A 21,454-nucleotide genomic window follows, 5' to 3' on the forward strand; every position below is an offset into this window, starting at 1 on the left:
AATTGGGTAGAAGTTAGTTTTAAAAAAGAACGAATCGAGGTGTCCTGGTAGAGAGGAGTAACGCTTTACACTTCAAAGTACACCGCCGTCATGTATTTCTTCAAAGTTGCCATTCTGTTGCTCGGCCTAGCAGCCGTGACACTACCCGCCTCAGGTAAGAAATAATTCTATATAACATTGTGGATTGAAAGTGGCATTATCCAAACTTGTATTACTTTTTGTTTTGTTTTGTGTTACATAGGTAAACAGATCCCTCAATCTGGTGCAGAACAAAGATATCAGTTGTTTAATAGACCGCGGTTACATGCTGGAAAGCGTATCCATGAAGAAGTGGCTAGTGGACGTGTTGTCTCTCAGGATTTTATCAATAAATTTACCTCACTGAAGAATCCCAGCACAACCACCACTTCTATCATTACAACAACATCAACACTTGTACCATCAACTCCCACGACCACAACTGTTACCCTTTCGCCCGCCACACCTACGGCATCCACAACATCACCTACCTCAACCTCACCTACAACGCCCACAACAACAACAACAACTGCATCAGCTACTCCCACTACACCAACAACAAATACTACAGGCCGTTTCCTCGCCAATTTCGACGACGACTCAGATAATGAAGATGAAGATTTCGTCTTAGCATTGTACCATCCCGATAGGAATTCCATTGACAATTACGAACAGGAGGAAGGAGACGACAGCGACGATGTCGGTGTTGCCGGCATTGGAGATTTGAATGACTCAGTCGAGGATATTGGTCGCGCAGCACGTGCTCGCCCCTCGAATTGGCGTCGTCGCCAGGCGCAACTTCGCTTGCAACGTCAACGTCAACGCCAGCGGCGTCTAAACAGACGTCGTCGTCAGTCGCAAATAAAGGCTCGTCGTCAACGTCGCCGCCGTCAACAGCGTCGTCGCAACCAACAGAAAAGACGTCAACTCGCCAAGAAGAAGCAGCGTCGTTATCGTCGCGGCGGCAAAAAGTCGCGTCGCTCTAACAAACGTAGACGCATTGTACGGGTGAAGGTTTAAATAATAGCGCTCGATATGTAACTCTAAGGATAATGCCAGTGAAATAAAGAAACAAAATTTTTATCGTATTTGTAGACGTTAATATTTTATAACAGACTGCACGTTGAGTTGATCGCGTCCAGATCTGATTGAATGAAAATATTTTCAATGTGGCAGAGATATCTGCGTGTTAGTTAGCTTTGTCTATCAAATTGCTTTTTTGTTTTTTTTTTTTTTAATTGGAGGAAATGTGGACTTTAAGTACTTCCCTTTTCTAATTCTGTAAACTTCCAAAATAGCGCATCCCACTAACTTTTAAGCTCCATAGAGCGGCGGATGGAAAGTCAAGTGATAGTCTAAAGCTTAGACTTCATCTGCTTTCTATTCTGAAACATGCTTTAGAATATACGCGATCTATGCCATAAGTAATTAGCTTCAATGACCGATTGCAAATGAAATGTAGAAGCAGCTGCAGCAAAAATCGAACTAGCAGTTTTGTTCTGACAAGTCAGGAAGCTAATTCTTAGGAATTAAAGAAATCCAAAAAAAATTGTTTAGTTGTAGAAAAGAATGTTAGATGGATTGGTTTCATGGGACATGCAATGTCGGGAGACTCATTGCATGTAGCATATAGGTTTAGATAAGTATGAGTTTAAACGGCTCTGTATCCAGAACGAAATTGTTTGATATGCCTTTGTTGTGTTTAAACCAAGGAAATTGCTTATCTCCATTAACTTTTTGAAGGTTTGGCACCTGATGGAATCCAAGAGTTCTACATGGATATTGTCAAAGAGATGGATACTATTTTTAACGCATGTTCACCTAATAGCCAATGCCCAGTTATGGCAGCTGTAAGTCTATATATACTTTATACCTAGTTCTAGTTCTTGCGTTGTCACATTTTGGGCATATGTATTTCGCTATCTTGCTTTTAATTGTCGATTTCCATAGTTTAGCTCCGTCTTAATCATTCCTAGCGGGCATGGACGGTCTCTAGAGCGGCTCCGCACTTTGCCAACTCGTCTCTTTTTTGTATATGTAACATCGAAAGCTTCTTCAAAGTGGTAAATGAACAGCGAAACCAACCGTGTGACCATTTCTGACCACTTAACTGTCGAAACAATGTTATAAATTCCAGAGAAAGAGAAGACTGTCCTATTTAGTCTGAAAGATCATTACCACAGTTTTCAACCATTTTCAACAACCATTCTCTTTGGATGGAAAAACTGTTAAAGAGCTTTACAAAGCCGACAGAAAATCGGACGGAATTCTTTTCATACTTTTCAAGTTTTATTTGTTGTTTCGCGTTATCTTCAAAACATCTTAATACGTTTAGCTAAGAGTGTAGGTGTGTGACCTATATTTGCGAAACATGTGTACGAATGGACCAAATTTCAAATATTTTGATGATCGCTTTGAAAAGTTTTATGATAGTCACAAAATAAAGATTTTGACATTCACGCGAGGCTTGAAGAAATCTACGCTCAACCTGCTTGAGTTTGGCCGCAACTTTATACACATTAAACACCGTCAGAAATAAGGCAAAGCACTTCAACAGTGTACAATACTATGTTTGCAAATCAATACTCTTCTTGTTGCGAAGCAATTTGCAAAAAAGAAAAAAACCAAAACAAATAATATTTATATATATGCATGATATTTCGCATTATGCTTTGTCCGTGTTCATCATTACAACGGCAGTCATGCAAATTTTATGTAAATTGTTTTTTTAAAACTGATACCAACATAACTGTTGGGTCTTGTATCTTGCTTTTGCGAATTTTTTGCAAATTTCTTTGCACTATTTCTTCAATATACCAGCGATTAATAATGAAGCAATTAATCCGCATATATATTCATATCTAGTATTCTAAGAAGCAACAAATACGACTATAAACAGGTGGTTCAATTAACTATAAACTATTGTAGAACCCCAGCGATCTGTATTGCTAGCAGCGCATATAAAAGTCCCTCGATATAAACCGAAAGATGCAGTTCACCTTAGTTTGTTGAATTGAACAGTCGAAAGGGATATTTCGAGCATTAGTCCAAGTAATATTAGTGGTGAGCAATCATGCAGCTCACGTGGTCACGTTTATTGTCAGTGTCGCTACTGATCGCGGCACTGACGCTGGAAACAGCCGGTAAGTAGTCGCTAGTTAGTTCATCATGTTTTTCGTGATTAATTTATAAATTTTTTCTTAATACAATATAGCTTCACGAGCTTCCCACCGCGGAGCTAATAACAACCGATATAGCATATTTCGCAAACAGCAACGCTCTGTGGCTAGAGACGAGGACGTTTTGCCTTCCGGTCGATTTATAACACAAAATTATTTGAACAGTTTAAAGGGTCAATCGACAAACAACTCATGTGAAGAAACTGTCGAAACATACCCAGTTCATGTTACTCTTTCTGATCCTACTGGTTACTTTGATGATTATGATTACACTTCAACTCCAGTTAGACAACTAGAAGTTACAACTTTCTCAGAGCCAGAAAGTAAAACTACAACTACGCCTGCGCCAGCAACATCAACCACCCCTGCACCGGCTCATAATCCAGTGATTATTGGATTCTATGACAATTATGAATATGATGATGATGATTATGACAGCAGCAACGACAATTACAGTAGTTATAGTGATGATGTAGATGATAACGATGAAGACGATGTTAGCGAAAATGACGATGATGATCTTACAGCGGTCAATTCAAAACAACGTGGGTTCGGCAACGGACACGAAAATTCGGTTAGTCAGCCTGAGTCCGACAATGCTAATGTCGGCAAGGCAGCACGACAACAATCATTATCGGATTATCAACGACGACGAAATCGTCAGCGACGCCGTCGTATACAGCGTCGACGCGTACCTGTCCGAAGGCGTAGACATAGAAATCAACGCCGCCGGCCACAAAGACTACGCTTACGACGTAGACCGAACCGTATTCGTCAACAAGTTGTTGTGCGAAGGCGCCGCACCAGAACTGGTGGACGTCCATCAGCAAGTGGACAAAGTATACCTCTACCAAATATACCTCTACCAAACTTTATTCGATTACCTGCAAAGAAGTGAAGAAAATGTGTAATCCTGATAGACATGGAAAACGATTAAAACATACTACATGATTAATAAAAATATATAAAAAAAATCTTTGTCTATTTTCACATTTGACCAATTACACTAGTTTACGATCCTTTTACGACTGTAATGTTAGATGCTGTTTCTTGCTAAAATCAAAAATAATTGTAAAAATTTCACGAAAAGGTTTAACACTAAAATTACGCAATGATTACTCTCGTACCGCCGAACCGACGCCACACGAGGGGAGCAATCCACAAACGAGCAGAATTAGCCGAGTCAAAAAAGGCCAGAGTGCAGCTCTAAATTCTTTAGACCAACGTTTAACAAAACCAAGAGCGCCTTTAGCTTTATAAACTATTAAAGACGCATGAAGATAAAAGTTGATTTTGGGATCCATAGTTACTCGTAGATCAACAAAGTTTCGTATTACGTACAAAGAAGAAACAACAGATCCATGGGAAAAGCACATCGCTTTACTCTTTCTGAAGTTCAATGACATATCATTTCTAACATATCAAGAATGAAAACAAAGTTTAATAAATGTGATCTGGTCTACGGAAAGGGGGCTTAGGTGTCAAAAAATCTTAGTTGATTCGGATGGAAGATGAGATGCTTTTTCACGTGATAGAATCCAAAAAGTCATAAACTAGTTTTCACACATTAGCTCCCTTTTCGTAGACCAGGTCACATATATATCTCATATAATGGTTTTATTGAAAACTACATAAAGTCCCATTATTCCCAAGGTTCCAATAAGTGGACCTAAGTGCCTATGCATGACGTTTTACTGAAAATAAATATCTAAGATATAAAATTGAAACTTAGAGAACGTATTTTCCAGGTAATAATGCGTCCTGGTTCCTAAAAAGTAGTAAAATCGGATTTTGGTTTCCATACCCCATATACTTAAGATAAAGTGTTTCAAAGTTCCGGTTACCTCGATTTGCATAATGATAATACTAGACGTAACCGCCATTTACCCAATTTAAGAACTTCAACATCCGGTTGGCTTCATCGCATATAAATATAGCAGTTAGTATGTGAGATATTTTAGAAACAATAAATAAGCGTATAATGTTGAATATAGAGTACACGTACCCAAATTATGTGAAATATCTCACCCATTTACGCCAGCTTTCATATATTCTATATAAAGAGATTCGTTAGTTTAAAAAACTCTACACCTAATATGTCGGTCAATGCGTGAGTTATCTTCTTAAAAAAATGAAAACGGGACAAGCGGAGCCGTGGTTACCATTTGGTCGACATTTTGTTCAAATCATAATTATCTGTATAATACAAAAACAGGATCCATTTTTTACAAGTTTGTGCATTTTATTTCATTCTCGTTCATATTGGTAGACCCTAAAAAATAAAGTCGTTTCCGATATATTTTTTGTTTTGGTAGATTATCAAATTTTTTGACAACCAATCATATCTGCCAAAAATTGTTTATTTTCAAATTTTTTTCACAATCATAGTTGCCAACTAAAATTCTTCAGAATCAGTAAAAATTAAAAAAACACATATTTTTATTTTTAGAACCCTTATTTTGAGCTGCTTGTGGTTCCTCCGATGGTGTGCCAATAGGCAAACGAGCATTGTCAATATGTTCTGGTCGTGTGTTCATGCAAAGTGGAAGCCTGCTGACCGCTTATCGCTTTTGATTTTTCTACGAAGCTGATTTTTCTTAATTTAGTTTGAGTAACTTGAAGTAATTATGATAACTCTGTGGTGTCTCTAAAAAATTTAGTTTTTTTTTTTTAAATTAAATCAATGACTAGAATCATTAAATAAAATTTCTTTTCGACATCGTTTAGGCGCTTGATCACGCAGAAATCCAATTCACAAATTTTTTTCAGACAGAAATCTCTTTTCAATTTCAAGGGACCTATTCGGTTTATTCTTAAACTCAAAAGCAAGTATTATTATGCGTTTTTTTTACTTTAAGAGTTGTCCTCAGAATAAACAGTACGATTTTTTTTTTCTCAAGTGCATGATTTCTTTCACTATTCGAGCAACTGAAATTATTCGAAATATTTTACAAGATCAGTCAACGAGATGATCTTTGGACATGTTCCTACAAAAATTACACAAAATTTTTAAAATAAGAAATATTAAAACAAAATATAAAATAACAACAAATAATCAATATATCTATATATAGTGCATTAAAAAATACTTTCACAATTGTTTTTATCATAAATTTTAGCAAAATACTTAGTAGATAACCGCCTCAGCTTGATGATTTCATAAATAGTTTCGTAAATTTTTGCATTCAGTTGACCTATCTGCACCTTTTTCTGCTAATTTTCGTTTTTTTTTTTCACAAATATTAAGATCACGGCTTCTCCACATAAGCACCGTTATGTTTTTTCTTTTTTTGTGCTAAATGTTGTAAAATTTTTTGTGCTTAAGGAAAGTGTAATCGGGTTTAAGGGAGCTTAATTTTTTATTTTTTTATTAAACCGAGAAATGAACCCCTTTAACCCCACTGTGCGACGTTGATAGTGAGCCATGTTTGGGGCTTAATTTCTAGTAAACCAAGGTGCTTTCGATTAAACCCTTTACAGCACATATTTACTGTTGTGTCTACTTTAGAAATGTGCAATATAAAAACACTTTATTCAAATCGCGAAGATATGCGGACGCTTAATGAGTTCCCAATTTGCTTAGAGCTTATCACATGACAGCTTAAAGCGAAGACTCTACACGAAAATATGACAATTTTCAATTAAAAATCTCTAAAATACATATTTTTAAGAAATTTTGCGAAATATCTTGTTTTGATCTTTTTGTACATTTTCGAGTAAAAATAAATATGTAAACAAGAAGCGAAAGACTTAAGACACAAACTTCACCATACGTACAAAAGAGTTAGGCTTGCTTTATTCCGCCGCTAAAATCATAAGAAATTTGCTTCTGAAACGTTCAGTGCTTCTAGTAATATGTTCTTTGAGCAAAGAAATTGTCACAAATAAAAAATGTTAATGAAGTTTATTCACTATTTATAAAACGACGGTCTCTATTTTTCTTTTAGATGCTCGTAGTTGCTATTATATAGTATATTTACTATTTTCGTTTTCAAGTTCTCTTTTTACTTATTTGCTTTGGCATTTGATTTTGGGTTCTTCACATTACCATACCTTCGGTTAGCTGTGGTTTCTATAATAAGTTCTAATCATACTTTTTTTGCATCTCTTTTCGGTTTTGTGCATTACTTCTTTTTCGTGCACTCTTCTTAAGCAACTTACTGTTATATTCTAAAAATCTTTAGACATGTGTGTGTACATACATATACTCGTATGCCTGGTAATCTGTTGAATTCCAAATTTTAGTGATTTCATACCTTTTAATTCTTTTGTCTGCTGTTTTGGTTGGTACATACCTACATACATGTAAATATCTGTCTCTTATACACATCTAGATGTGTATAAGAGACAGGTGTGTACATACATATACTCGTATGCCTGGTAATCTGTTGAATTCCAAATTTTAGTGATTTCATACCTTTTAATTCTTTTGTCTGCTGTTTTGGTTGGTACATACCTACATACATGTAAATATATATACATATATATATATATATACATATAACTACTTTAGCTACTAAACAAGTGACCAAAGTAGCTGAATATTTATGACTATCACACTTATATAAACGGCGACTTGGCCATTTGCGCCGCTCAGTCGATTGTGAGCATTGACCGAAGTAGAGATTTTCATAAGCAAACGCATTAAGCCTTTTCTAATTCTTCATCTAAGTAGTGTTTATTGAAAGAAAGCAATGCGGTGCTTTCAGTGGTGTGTGTTGTTATTTTTAATAACAGTACTCCATTCGTGTGGTAAGTTTCGTTTTATAGACATTTCGTTTCTTTTTCAATGCAATTCTTCATTTATTTCCACTTCCACAGTTTGCCATCCGCTTGGCATACGCATCGCTTCACTAGCCAAACAACACGAATCGCTTCAAGATAGTGACTTTGACGATTACGAATTCGATGATGAGGTTGTTAGTGACTCACGTGCTGATGATAGCAATGCTAGAGCCGATCACTTGCTCAGTGACGATGGTAAGGAGCATAATGATGACATTTATGAGGACTACGACGACGTTAATGATTTGGGTAATAATGTTAAGGACGAAAATGATGATGAAGAATTTAACGATAATGATGATGAACATCACGATAAAGTGACTGAAGAGAATGACATCGAAGACAATTCATCAGATGATGACATGGGTCGGATAGCTGGCTACCGACCTGATGTAGCTTTGACGAGTCCACTGGAGTATTATAATTGAAAGATATGAAGACAAGACTTTAAGATTGGCAAATGCACTGAAACAAGAAATGTATTTATTTTGCTAGATTAGGTTTCATAAACTTTAAGTGTAGTTGTAATGTTAAAATTTACCTACATATGTATATGTATGTGAGTATAAGCATAATATAAGAGATAAAATCAAACGTTTGCAACAATTTTCTTTTCTTTGTAGTTTTCTTATATAATTACCAAGCTCACTTATTTCATTCGATCTCGCTGCGAAACATGTCTGAACTTGAAGTGTAACTTCCGATTGTAATAGCAGTTTATGTTGTTGTTGTAACGCGTACCTTATCCTCGTTGGGATGATAAGGATTAGATATGTAAGTAGTCGTCGACAACATCCAACGGTAGGCCCAAGAAACGTGCTGTTTCGGCGGGGTCGGACGAAAAGGAGAGGGGTGTCAGATGAGTGGGGTTAGTGGGACATGCCATAGCCATGCGCAGACTCATTGACGCAGGACATATAATAGGTACGCCGAGGTCTATTTAGGTTAAGTAGGAGTTTAACCTGCTACAGTTGCCAGAATGAAGCTGCGCAAGGCTCACTCTCGCTTCTCGCAGCAACTCCAACTCCAAGTACGCCCTTCACTAAGTGGGTGATCTGTGCTTGTCGGTAGTTAGTTGCATCCAAAATCTAGTTGGCATATTTGTTGATGTCTTCGACGTAGTTGAACATGTTGTAGTTCGGAGTGCAATGTTCTGACAAGTTTCAAGTTCCTCAACTGCATTCCATTGCATCCAGGCAAACATATTGGGGCATCGTAGTTAAGAACCGAATTCCTTGTAAATTGCCAATAACGCTCTTTTGTCCTGTCCCCATGTGCTACGGGCTAGCGATATGGGGACTTTGTTACGGCGCTGTACTTTGGCGATAATCGCGGTCATGTAAAGAGGGAAGGAGCACAGACTGTCAAAAGTCACACCTAAAATCTTAGGATTAACAGTCGAAATCATAACGCCATCGACTGCAATATATAGGTCAAGTCTGTACTACTTCGTCCAGTTTGTGAATATGGCCGCTTTGGATTAAGTGGAGGAAGAGTGTTAAGTAGAACCGTTTAGCTATGAACACTTTCCTTCGATTTCATTGCCCGAAGTCATTATCGTGCAATCATCAGCGTACGAGATGATAGAAATTCACTTTGGTGGCTGCTGGATTTTAGAGATGTAGAAGTTAAACAATAGCGGGAAAAGACATCGCCCTGCGGAATCCTTTTTTCAATTCATCCCAGTTTTGAGTTTTTACCTCAAAATAGTACGAATGATTGACGACCGATTAGGTAGTTCATAGTCTACCTCGTCAGTCCTGGAGGAAGCGTAGCTTTTTCGATGTCTTCAAGCACCATTGTGTGATTGACTGTGTCAAAAGCTTTTGACGAGTCCTTTTTTCTGGTTAAGGCCGCGAACTATCTGGTCGCTAAGTGCTGTTGTGGTACTGTGCACTTTCTGGAAAGCTATGCTGGTGGCAAAGTTTCAAGTGTCTTCGCTACTAAGCAGACGAGAGTTATCGGACGTTAGAACTTCACAGTTTATGTCCTTCGATAAAGGCATTATATCGAAGAAGAATGCTTCGCAGAGATCTAGTACGAATAAGCGTACGCTCGGAATATGGAGGGTGAAGTTTAAAAATTATTGGGAACGGAGTTTTCAATGGTCCATTCTAAAATTTGCACAGTCGTGATGATTTTTCATAAACAGTTATTATAATATTAAACATTAGGCTGCTCGTATACTCGAAGGTATTTTTTTTAAGTGTTGATTTTAAATTCATAACTCCAAAATGTTTAATATGAGGTCCGAAAAAAAGAACGAAAAGAATTTTTCAATGTCTATTTTGGATGGTATGACCAAAAAACTGCTCATTTGTCGGTATCATCGATATCGGAGTAATATAGGATATAGCTGTTGTATCTTTTGATGAAAATTATTTTCTTTGTAAAGATAACTTCACGATTCGTGTTCTAAATCTCATAAAAACTATTATCTTAACACGATTTCATTCCCCACGATAGTCTATTTCCGCTAAACACTTCAAACCCTTTAACGCTCTTATTTATTTCAGCTAATTGACCTATTTTAGCATATTAACTTACGAAGGGAGTGTAGCCTACTAGTGGGCTATCTGAGCTGAATAAAAAGTCCAAATATATATACTTATATTATATTAAAAAATTCGTGTTTTATTTAAAATATCGAAAAAAGTCTGCTGATTGAATTTTGTGAATTTTTTTTTACATCTTTAACTTACATTCACCTAAGAATTGTATTGTTAGTGAATAGGAATAATTTTGCTTGACCAAAACTACACAAAATGTGGATCTTTTTGCAGCTTTTAATCATTGCACTATCGACATGTATTTCGACTGCCTAAAGATATGCAATGCGAATGGAAAATATTAATTAAAGAACTTCAAAATTGCTTTATACTATTTATCACTTTCTTTACGCAACACGTTTATTCACTGTGCTATAATTTACATATAAATTAGTTAGGGCTTAACAACGATTAGCTATAATTAAAGAAAAAAGTATCATATTTCAATTACACCAAAATAACCGGTAATGCGTTTGATAGAATTTCAGTTTATATTTAATATGTTTTACTTTTAATCGGAAAATATGGAAAATTGAAATATTTAAAGACAATATATTTGCCGGTCTTTTCAAATAGATCTTATAAAATCATTGTTTTGAATTGAATTATACTGAGTTCAGTAATTAAATATTTAATGAGGGCAGCTTGAGTTTAGTTTAAAATTTCATAAGTCCTGAGACAATGAAATAAAACTTATTTTATGTTCAAATTATTTATCTTTCTACTAGAAGTAAATGAAAGTTTTGCATTTCTATTGACGTTGTTATTCAACATAAACTCAACTGACTGCGGTTTTTCTTTTTTCCTCAGTATTTTTTTCCAAATTCACCTACATCTAAGTTTTCAAACCTGTTACCATTGAAGCCTTCTTGTGACAAAAAGTGTTGAAAAGGTAGAGCTAGTAGCTTTAAAGCACTGAGCAAATTTTTTTTACTCTTGAAACTTGTTGCTACATGGTGGGTGATCCATTTCAAGCTTCCCTACTCTTTTAATGAATACACGCAGAATTTCAAATTAAATGGGGAATAATTATTATCAGTCGAAAAAGCATTTTTTGGCATTTATTTTTTGGAGATTATCTCTTTCAAATGTTGGCCGCGGCTACTTCTCCATCTGAGAAGAACTCATCCGAGTTAGTAAATATAAAAGATCAAAATGACAAGACGTAAGTTAAGCAAAACTGTGCAATGATCACAGTAGTGTGTGACACTTTTGGACTAAACAGTCCAAGGCCTCGCCCTCTAAATGGTTAAATATACATATATTCGGAACCACTCAAGCTACCTCAACCAAATTTGATGAGAAGTAGTCTCCTTAGCATTCCTTATTGCCATGTAAAAATAGGCAAATTCGGATAATAACCACGCGAAATCCGCTCATAACACTTATATTGAAAATTTCTAAAGTGCGATAACTCACTGAATAAATGTGCCACAATCGTTAAATTTCAAAACCAGGTTATCAAGGGAGGGCACTATAGAAACTGGTATAAAAATTATGCTATGGATGTGGCACCATTTACTTTTAGTTGAAAATCTGTACCTCAGGAATTACTTCATCAATGCAGCAAAATTTGGTATGTGAGGTTATCAACCATACCTTTTACACTGTGAAGATAGTTGAAATCGGACTGCAACGACGCCTACTTTCCACATAGCAAACTTTGCAAAACAAATTCCATCGGATTCTTTCAATTTACAGTATACAAATCAGACAATACCTTTATTAATGAGTAAAACTTTGCAGAAGTAGTATTCTCAAGAAATTTAATTTTACACCAAAAAATGATAAAGACCGTATTACAACTTGTGCCAAAAAACGGGTTAAGTCTCATACTATATGTTACCTAAATATTTTCAAACTTCCGCTTCACTTTATACCGCATCTATCAAACAACAAACAAGAATTCTTAATAAAATTTGGATGAATGAATAAAATTATGCCTATACTTTTAAATTCAATTGATAAGTTTATCATCACCTGAAGCAGGTTTCCAGGCTTTCATTTAGTTTTAGCCGAAGTTTTGCCTTAATCCTTGCAAGTGGCAAGGTGAAATTTTCAGCTACACGCGAACTTAGCCTTTCCGTACTTGTTTCTCCTAACAATGCCTATTTTAAGCAAATTATTATTTCCATTGAGATATATGTTGAATGTTCCAAACTACTTTCGATAATCAGGTGCATATATATGATACCCCTATTTCCAAGTTGTTTAAAATCTCAATTTTGCGATAAAAACTCCATACTTACTCATTCAATAAAAGTATGTTAAATCTCTTGCAAATAGTACTAAGAGTATAATAATAATTATTATTGTTTATTAGTCACATTACAAAATATTATATCTAACATGGCGTACTAGCTACAGTGGCCATTTGTAACATTTGTCAAAGAATAATGCCATTGAAACATATCCATTGGGACATTTTAACCATTTGCTTGGTATTTTCTATTTTTACATAGACTTTTTTTGCAAAGGGGAATCAATTTCAAGGCTCCCTACTTTAAAGGAAAAACACAGAAACTTTAAATTTGATGGCTAATGTTTATTATCATACGAAAGAACATTCTTGAGTTCAATTTTTAATGACTACTTTGAGCATTTCCACATTTAATTGGCGAATAAAAAGTTCGATGTTCTTGTCCAATTCTTGACACATTCAAAAATTAAATGTTTTATTAGATTTTTTTATTGCTACAAAGCTATCAGCAAAGAAATTCTGAAATTTTTGGAAAAAAATATTTTATACTCGCCCATTGCAACGCAATTCCGGTGACTCCTCGGAAAAAAGATGCACCCGCGGTAAAAAAACTGTAAAGTGGATTTTTCGCAGACATTTTTACAAAAAAAAAAAAAAAATTAAGTTTCCAGTGATATTTTTTCAAATAATTGTAATCGAAAAAAGGGGAAGAAGCTTCGAGGAAGCCTTTAAGAATTGTATATCAATTTTCATAAACATCGGTAGAGTAGTTCTCGAGACATTTTGCCAACCGACTTCAAGAACACAGTTTCGGGGCAATTAAGGGGTTACATACGTCCAGCAGCACCAAAAATGCGCTAAAAGAAAACCTGTTTTCAGAAGGGATAACAATATAAATAAACATAAAGAAATTTTATACAATGTTTATTGGTACTTAAAGTTTATCAAAAAATTTATTTTAATTTTTCTTTACAAAAATGAGTACATAAAATATCACGTGACCCAAAGTGCAATGAAAAAAAAGTTGCTCAGTCTGCATCACTTATCCTTGAAATGTTGACGGATCTGTAAAAATAAAAAAGATTCTTGTAAAATGAAGTTGTAGTTATAGTCTGTCGAGCCGAATTTTTTTATTTCGAAAAATTTTCCAATTTACAGAATTTATAAAAAAGCATGCGTTTTACGTCATAAATGTCACACTTTAATTATGTTTATAAATTTTTTTAATAAAAATATCGAAAATATGGCTCCACAGACTATAGAGAAAACATTTTCGAATATTTAAAAAAAAATCGCATCAAAAAATGTTAAAAACTGTATGAGTTATCATGCAGGACATGCCGGGAAAAGTAGTTTCGAGAAAAACGCGTTTAAACGGCCAGTTGCCTCAAACAAAGGACAGCTACCTGTGTACATTACACTCTCGTCGGGCGGGCTGATCTAAAACTATAAAGAATAATAACCTATAAAAAAAAATCAATGTTTTTTTAAATTCTGGACGTATGCAACCCCTTAACCTAGCTAGCCTCGAACGCTCAAGTTCTCAAGGGAACTCTCCGAAACTGGGATTCTGGGATCAATGTAAAAATTTAGCACAATATTCTAGAGGTGTTGACGAATTTAATAGACAATAAAAAATTTAATTTTTTGAAACCCATAAACCCATGTAACCCCTCATCTCGCAGAATAATTTCGTGGTATACTGGACAGGTGTGTGTAATCATTTTCGGTTAGTTTTATTGCTTATATGTGGGATACATGACCTTAAAAAAAAAACTGTTTATTTCAAGAATTCTCACAAATATAGCCATACTAATGTACGAGTTAAGTATTCGTTATTGGAACAAAAATTTAATGGTCTTGATCTCTATCTCTATCTTTATCACTTTTATTTACATGTTTGGTTCGACGATAAGTTTTGGTTGGGTCAGAATATATCTTTTCGCACATCTTTGTCAGTCTGTTGACTGTGACTGACCACCAAAATTCAGTTCTTATGAGGAATATTTTGTATTTGTGAAGGGTATTATTGCTCCGGTTCAATGGAAATCAACGTTTTATCTCGTTTTATATAATGCGTTTTTATACTTAGGAATTTTTCACTTTTTTTTTTAATTTTATTTTTTCATGCATAGATACTTTGTAGTGAGATATAAACACCGATCGATAAAGAAAACGCTGTAATATTTATACCCTAACCAGTATAAACATTGCTATGAAGTTTGTAACATCGAAGGGTTGTTTGACTGCACATACGTGAATTAGTCCCTGGTGTTTTGAGAAATCGATTTAAAATTTTGCAGTTTTTTTACTCAAAGACACAGAGGCTACTCATTTGTCCGAACCGCCGATAGTGGCTTCTCTTAAAAGTGCTGCCATACAAACCATGATCAAAACCAAGTTCATATAGAGACACTTGTTTTCTGTGGCAAATTACTTTCAAGAGATTTGGCACAGATTATTGCCTAAAACAAGAGTTCAATTTGCAAACATTGTCATACAACTAACCTAACAAAGATCTTTATATACACTTTTATCCTTAAAATGTACCTGTGAAGGGTATTATAGCTTCAGTGCAGCCGAAAATAACGTTTTTTCTAACAGAATACTTGTTCAAACAAAATCTGGTAGACCTGTGAAATTTCGAATGATATGAGTAGGCATTTGCATACTATTTAATATTTTCTTCTTTCTTTTGAATTCCTTTACTTTTTCGTGTACTTGTACGCATGCGTGAATTTCACTTTTTCATTTCTGCACATCTATTATTTTTGTGAGAGATTTCTTCAATTATTTCAAGTGGTTTATGCATTCAGGCGTTACATTGCTGTACGTATGGGCATGTGAAGGTTTGCTAGGTTTGCCCACAAGGGGCTGGTGACTTGTTGTTCTTGCTTCATTTTGCCATTTAACGCTGAGCGTGAAGAAAAGGTAAACAACAGTGAATGGTCAAGTTCGCATTTGGATATTTTGCACGCATTTCGGCACATTTGTAATGAAGTTCATTCGAAAGCTACTCGCATGTGCGTCGCTGTCATTGCTGATGATTGCTAGATGAGCTGTTAAGGGGGTAAGAGATATACAAAGCCCTAATTGTTGTTGTTGCTGTACACATAGTGGCTGCGTAGTCAGCAAATAGCTGGTGGCAATCTAACTGTTTCCGTTGCACGCTTTTTATTTTCCAATAAAGCAATTTTTTTTTCTTTTGAACGTGAATACAGGCTTTACCCACTTAGAATGATAGCCTAGCAACATTCATTGTTGCACCCCAAAAATGCCGTACAATGGTAGTTACTTCATGTAACTAGACGCCGCAAATGCTCTGTCATTGCCCATGTGATTATTTGCTCAGTGGCATATCTAGTTTTCTAAGCTGTCGTATAAAAGCGGTTCCCTCAGCTGGTTAATCTATCAAAGTTCAATTAACTTTCTTACTGATCGCACACATTGGAAAGTTCTTTTACCGCACGGCATAGGAAAAGTAGTTCCAAATGAAGTATAACGCACTCATATTTGTCCTTTTGGCTGCCTTGGTGCTGTGCGCACAAGCTGAGCCCGAACCTGAACCCAAAGCCGAACCAGAACCCGCCAAAGGTATGTATCAATGCAAAACATTTAATATTTTTGAAATTACTTAACACACACACCATTATTTTCTAGGTCAACGCGCTGTTTTTCCACGCTTCCGTTCTGTCGCTGATGTGAAAGAAGCACGCGATGCTGAAAACGTTGAGGATGAAAGTGACGCCGAAGACGAGGCGAGTGCTAATGAAAGCGTCACACCCAATAAGGGTGCTAGCGCATCCAGTGGTCGTTTGTTCTTGAAGAAATTCCTACTCTTCAAGAACATTTTCGGGCAACAACAACAACAACCCATCATTCCAATTGTTATTGCCGGCGCAGGTTCAGGAACTTCACCAACTTTCACTTCACCCACCTCCACCACAGTCACCTCGACAGGTTCCATACCAACAGCAACCGGTACAATCAGCACCTCACCCACAACAACATCACGTGGCGATGGACTCAAACGCCACGAGGAGCAGGCGCTGGAAGAGGCTGTCGCTGCGGCGGACGAAGAGGAATTGCAAGCAGCACTCGCTGCCGGCGCCCAAGAATATGTGGTGACAGATCAGGAAATTCGCGGCACATCCGAATCGAAGGCCACCAGAAATCCCTCACGTGTGAATTTACGTCGCCCTGGTGCTAAGAAAGGTCAAATGGTGACTGTGCGCATACCACCAAAATATCGTAAATACTTCAAGAATGGTCAGAAGGTAATGCTGAACACCAGCAATCGTCCCGGAAAGCGACGTGTTGTGCAGAAGAAACGCATCAACCGTGTGCGCAGGCGCAAGGGTGGCAAAAGACGTCGCGTCCAGAATTAATTTGAGTTAATCAATGCTACATACATGCGTGTGGATAATGCTTTGGAAAGGAAATGAAATGCTCTGGAAATGTTGCGATTAACTTATTTATTATTATGTACTTAAATAAATTAACCATTTTTTAGAGTAAAAGTTGTGTCTTAATTCGTTTTTTATGGCGTTTTTATTGATATCTTATGAATGCAGAAAAAAAAATGTATAAAAAAATATTAAAAATTAAAATAATTGGAGGGGTATAGGGGGTGAGAAGAAGGTGTAAAAAAATGGCGCATCCTAGTGACATTGATTCTGACTCTCCTGGTGGTCTGAAAAAAAAACAAAACAAATTCTTAATCAGTAAGGATGCTGTTATAGTACCTACCTGTTTCAGGGAACACGAAAAAAAATTTTTTTTTGAGAAATGGCGACTGCCGGAAAATAAAAATCATTTTTTACGCTTGTTTTTTTTTTTTTTTGTTTTGAAATTTCTGAATTTTTTTAAAATATTAAAAACAAAGGATCATATAAAGATAAAGGATTATATAAAGAAGGTTCACACAAAATTTTAAGTAAATAGGTTGTATAGCACTTCAGATAATGCCGGTACTGTGTGGAAAAAAGTAGTTTCGAGAAAAACGTGTTTAAAGAAGAGAGTCTACCTACTTACCGAGCTAGGTACTGCGTCACTAAAGTAACTGTGGCTTTTAAAATAATTTTAATTTTTAAAAATCCTTTGGAGGATATTAAGGGTCTAAACTTTAAATATATGAAAAAAAAATCGAATTATTCAAAATTCTAGAAATTCTTAAACACTTGGATTTTCTTTTTCGAACACAACTATTGGAAAAAATAATCGCGAAATTTTAATTTTTTTGTAAAAATTTCTGCCAAAAATCCAATTTTGAGCTTTTTTTTTCTTCGTCCAAGCTCTAATTAAGGTTTTAACGAAAACTCGTATTTTTTACTTTAGATGATCCTATAAAAAGTTATCTTGCCAACTCGGGCCCATCTTTTTTCTGAGTGGTCACCGGAAACGACGTCGCAATGGGCCAGTTTAAAATATTTATTTCCAAAATTCTAGAATTTCTGTATTAGTAGTGGAGGTTTGTAATAATTAAAAATTCTAATAAAATATATTATTTCATTTTTTATATGAGATACAAAATTATTGATAAAAGGCTGGTTTTGCCCGAGGAAACCACTGTAACTCATTCAATTTTTGTTATTATGCTTGGCACTTGGCATAATTAAGTCCCCATAAAATATGTTTTTATTTTATGAAAAAAGTTTAATTGATGTTAAATAAAGCGACTGATGTAAAAATTATTATTATTATTCTCGCAAATATTCAAAATTAAAATCATTGAACTTTTTTTGTGCTTTACAACTTACAACTACTTTGAGTAATAACTTTTGTCAATTTAAAACTGACATTATGATGACGACGTTTCGCAAAAAATTTTAAATAAACGACTTAATTAGTGAATAAATATTAGTTTGTACATTAGCTTTGATTTAGTTTACGTTGTAAAAAGAATGCACAATATCAAAAATTTGTTTCAATCATTCAAATTTATTTATTTACCCGCTTTTAAAGTGTTGCCATTTTTAATGTTATAGACAGCCGTACTAGATGGTTGTAGCAAACAATTTAACTCTTCACTGTGAAGTTGAGATGTAACCCATGATTGAGTATAATTTGTAATTTTTTTTCTTGTCAGTTGAAGACGGGTTTGTACTTTGCCCCGAAATCCGTAATTATTTTTGCTTTAAAAATTTGGTATCGAACGTTGCTGATATTCAGTGCACGACCAATATAAGGAATATAATTGAATAATGCTAGCTGAGTCCGCAACAAAGCTTCAATCAAAGTTAAAAGGTATTCCGAAAACTAGTGTTGTCCCAAAATATAGCCTTATATATAAATATGTAAGTACTTCCATCATTATGTTATGAAAAGTAGCAGTTAAAAACTTTGTCCTAACCAAATTTCCAAATTTTTCCAACTTTGCCAACTTTTTTTTTTTTTTTTTTTTTGTATATNTTTTTTTTTTTTTTTTTTTTTGTATATCTAATTCATGTTATAATGTTTTGATATTATAAATGAAGTAAATAACTAAATACTAAAAATTAAATATTTTATACAATAAATAAAGATTTATCATACATTTTTTAATTTTATTTTTTAGGTACGCAAACACAACGTGATAAAAAAAGAGAACATGTAAAAATGTATCCAAAATGTAAGGTAAGTCCTTAAATTCATTGATATTATTTTTTAAATAATTATGAATATCTAAAATGTCTTCTACCAAAAACAATATCCATCGAGTAATAATATTTTGCTGACTTTGTTCATAATTTTAAAATTCTTAATTTATTCTATGTCATCCACCTCAAAGTTATCTCCCTTGGGCCCAAAACACTTGCGAAAACGTTTTTTCCAATTCACGAAAATTCTTCAACAATGTCTTCAATTTGCTCAAAACATTTTACCCGAGTTTGCTGAATAGCCAGAATTCGCACGGAGCTAAATCAGGCGAATACGGTAGTTGAGGCACGACATTGGTTGAAATTTTAGCGAAAACCACACGAAGAATCAACGCAGTATGCGACAGTGCATTATTGTGGTGCAAAAATCAAGAATAGTCGGTCCGTAATTGTGGCCCCAACTTGCGAATTGCTTCGAGCGAACGACGTATAACACGCAAATACTATTCCTTGTTGACAATTTGGCTGGTCGAAAGGAATACAGAGTGCACCACACCTCGCTAGTTGAAGAGAACTGGCAACATAACTTTGATTTTTTTACCTTCGTCAAAGATTTTTTCGGTAGGCTCACTTTCTCCAAAATGTTCGGCTGATTGATAGTCTGTTTCTGGGTTGTAAGCATAGATATAAGACATATTGTCAGTAATAATACGTTTCGGGACATCCTTTTAGTCGGAAAGCATTATTTCTCAGATGCTAATGCGACGCTGGTTTTTGAAAAATTGTGTGACTTTGGAAGCGTACATGCTTTCACTTTACTTTGGCCCAAACGATCTTTCAAAATGGGTTTCACTGCTCTTTCCGATATTCCAACGATGCCAGTAAGATCTCCGACTGTTAATCGGCAATTCTCAAACATCAATTTTTTTATTTTATTGACATGTTGATCATCAATTGATGTTGGTGGCCTACCTTTACGTGGTTCGTCGTCAACGCGTTCTCGACACTCTTTGAATAATTTGTACCAATCAAAACACTTGCTCGCGACAAACAATTATCTCCGAAGGCCTGAACGTTTCGGCACCAGAAAATTTATTCCGCACACAAAATTTAATGGAACTGCTTTGTTGAACAATTTCACTCATCCTTAAAATCGAATGCACTTTATGTACTTCAGAAAGACAAGCGTGTTGTATACAGTAATGATTATTTTGATGTGGTTATTGACACAGATGTCACTAACAGTCATGCCGACATGGATTTTCAAGCGAAATTTAAATTAAGAAATTTTACTACATTTTGTACCAAAAATTTAGAGATATTTGCTTTGACAATTTTATAAATTACAATCAACCGGTTGGAGAAAATGTAAAATGTGTGTCTAACATGTAAGAAAAGTATAAAGAATTTGTAAATATAAAGAATGCATCAAGAGGATTGTACCTATTGTATTTTTTCACATTTACCTTCACAAATTTTATCGATTTTTAAAATATCAAAATTACACCCATTTTGCACTTATATATATTAGTATTATCTATGTTTATACATATTTTATACTACTCGTATACCTGAATCGAATTGCAATTTTTGAACTTTGAATATGTTTCGAGAAGATAAAAACATTGTTTTAAATTTTTTTACAAACGTCTCCAATTGATTAGTTAAGAAAAATTTAACACAAAAATTGTTTGAATATTTTATGAAAACGTGATTTTTTTAGTTTGAAAATTGTGCAACATTTCGAGGTATATGTTAATATTTCACCGTACTTTAGTCATCAATATTGGCTAGATATTTCGAATCTACTTAATATCGATTTTCAAAATTTTTTTTTCATTCCATTTTATACGCTAGTTGCCTTACATAATGCGTATTTCAGTCTTCTCTTGTTTTTGAGGACCAAAATATCCGAAGCAAACATAACATTGCATTTTGATGAGGTTAGTTTGCTCCACCTACATTCTCTTTTAATTGACAAATAAAATGAAGCTTTGACAAAATAACAAATTTGCGCACCCAGAAAGTGTTTGCTGATGGACAGTCTATAGTGAGGCTTTTTATATGGGTAAGCGTAACACCCAGAACATCTCTTACAATTATATCAAAAATATGACTAAAACACTTCATTCTGTTACATTTTAT

The 21,454-nt window shown here is 34.9% G+C and overlaps 4 protein-coding genes across 4 annotated transcripts; all 4 read left to right on the forward strand.

Annotated features, from left to right (window-relative positions):
* The first annotated feature begins 90 nt into the window (after positions 1–90).
* LOC108974877 (transcription initiation factor TFIID subunit 12-like) lies at positions 91–1,038 on the forward strand. Its single transcript, XM_018942978.1, has 2 exons — positions 91–154; positions 242–1,038. The coding sequence occupies exons 1-2, from the start codon at positions 91–93 to the stop codon at positions 1,036–1,038; spliced, it is 861 nt and encodes a 286-aa protein (XP_018798523.1).
* Positions 1,039–2,987: 1,949 nt separating this feature from the next.
* Positions 2,988–4,121, forward strand: LOC108974894. The gene is made up of 2 exons (XM_018942997.1): positions 2,988–3,161; positions 3,233–4,121. The coding sequence occupies exons 1-2, from the start codon at positions 3,092–3,094 to the stop codon at positions 4,093–4,095; spliced, it is 933 nt and encodes a 310-aa protein (XP_018798542.1). The 5' UTR covers positions 2,988–3,091; the 3' UTR covers positions 4,096–4,121.
* A 3,684-nt stretch (positions 4,122–7,805) lies between these two features.
* LOC108974906 (prostatic spermine-binding protein-like) lies at positions 7,806–8,570 on the forward strand. The gene is made up of 2 exons (XM_018943010.1): positions 7,806–7,949; positions 8,019–8,570. The coding sequence occupies exons 1-2, from the start codon at positions 7,892–7,894 to the stop codon at positions 8,408–8,410; spliced, it is 450 nt and encodes a 149-aa protein (XP_018798555.1). The 5' UTR covers positions 7,806–7,891; the 3' UTR covers positions 8,411–8,570.
* Positions 8,571–16,158: 7,588 nt separating this feature from the next.
* Positions 16,159–17,269, forward strand: LOC108974902. The gene is made up of 2 exons (XM_018943006.1): positions 16,159–16,325; positions 16,392–17,269. Exons 1-2 carry the CDS (start codon positions 16,223–16,225, stop codon positions 17,117–17,119), a joined length of 831 nt encoding a protein of 276 aa, XP_018798551.1. The 5' UTR covers positions 16,159–16,222; the 3' UTR covers positions 17,120–17,269.
* The last annotated feature ends 4,185 nt before the right edge of the window (positions 17,270–21,454 follow it).

This window comes from Bactrocera latifrons, unplaced genomic scaffold (genome assembly GCF_001853355.1).
Source record: "Bactrocera latifrons isolate USDA-ARS-PBARC rearing strain unplaced genomic scaffold, ASM185335v1 scaffold_6, whole genome shotgun sequence".
In the NCBI taxonomy this organism is placed as follows: domain Eukaryota; kingdom Metazoa; phylum Arthropoda; class Insecta; order Diptera; family Tephritidae; genus Bactrocera; species Bactrocera latifrons.

Bases quoted from the DNA above. Each gene is read 5' to 3' on its own strand.
- LOC108974877 (XM_018942978.1), top strand. From the start codon at position 91: ATGTATTTCTTCAAAGTTGCCATTCTGTTGCTCGGCCTAGCAGCCGTG. The intron at 155-241 runs GTAAGAAATAAT...TGTGTTACATAG, and splicing joins CGTGACACTACCCGCCTCAG to GTAAACAGATCCCTCAATCT.
- LOC108974894 (XM_018942997.1), top strand. From the start codon at position 3,092: ATGCAGCTCACGTGGTCACGTTTATTGTCAGTGTCGCTACTGATCGCG. The intron at 3,162-3,232 runs GTAAGTAGTCGC...AATACAATATAG, and splicing joins ACTGACGCTGGAAACAGCCG to CTTCACGAGCTTCCCACCGC.
- LOC108974906 (XM_018943010.1), top strand. From the start codon at position 7,892: ATGCGGTGCTTTCAGTGGTGTGTGTTGTTATTTTTAATAACAGTACTC. The intron at 7,950-8,018 runs GTAAGTTTCGTT...CCACTTCCACAG, and splicing joins AACAGTACTCCATTCGTGTG to TTTGCCATCCGCTTGGCATA.
- LOC108974902 (XM_018943006.1), top strand. From the start codon at position 16,223: ATGAAGTATAACGCACTCATATTTGTCCTTTTGGCTGCCTTGGTGCTG. The intron at 16,326-16,391 runs GTATGTATCAAT...ATTATTTTCTAG, and splicing joins CGAACCAGAACCCGCCAAAG to GTCAACGCGCTGTTTTTCCA.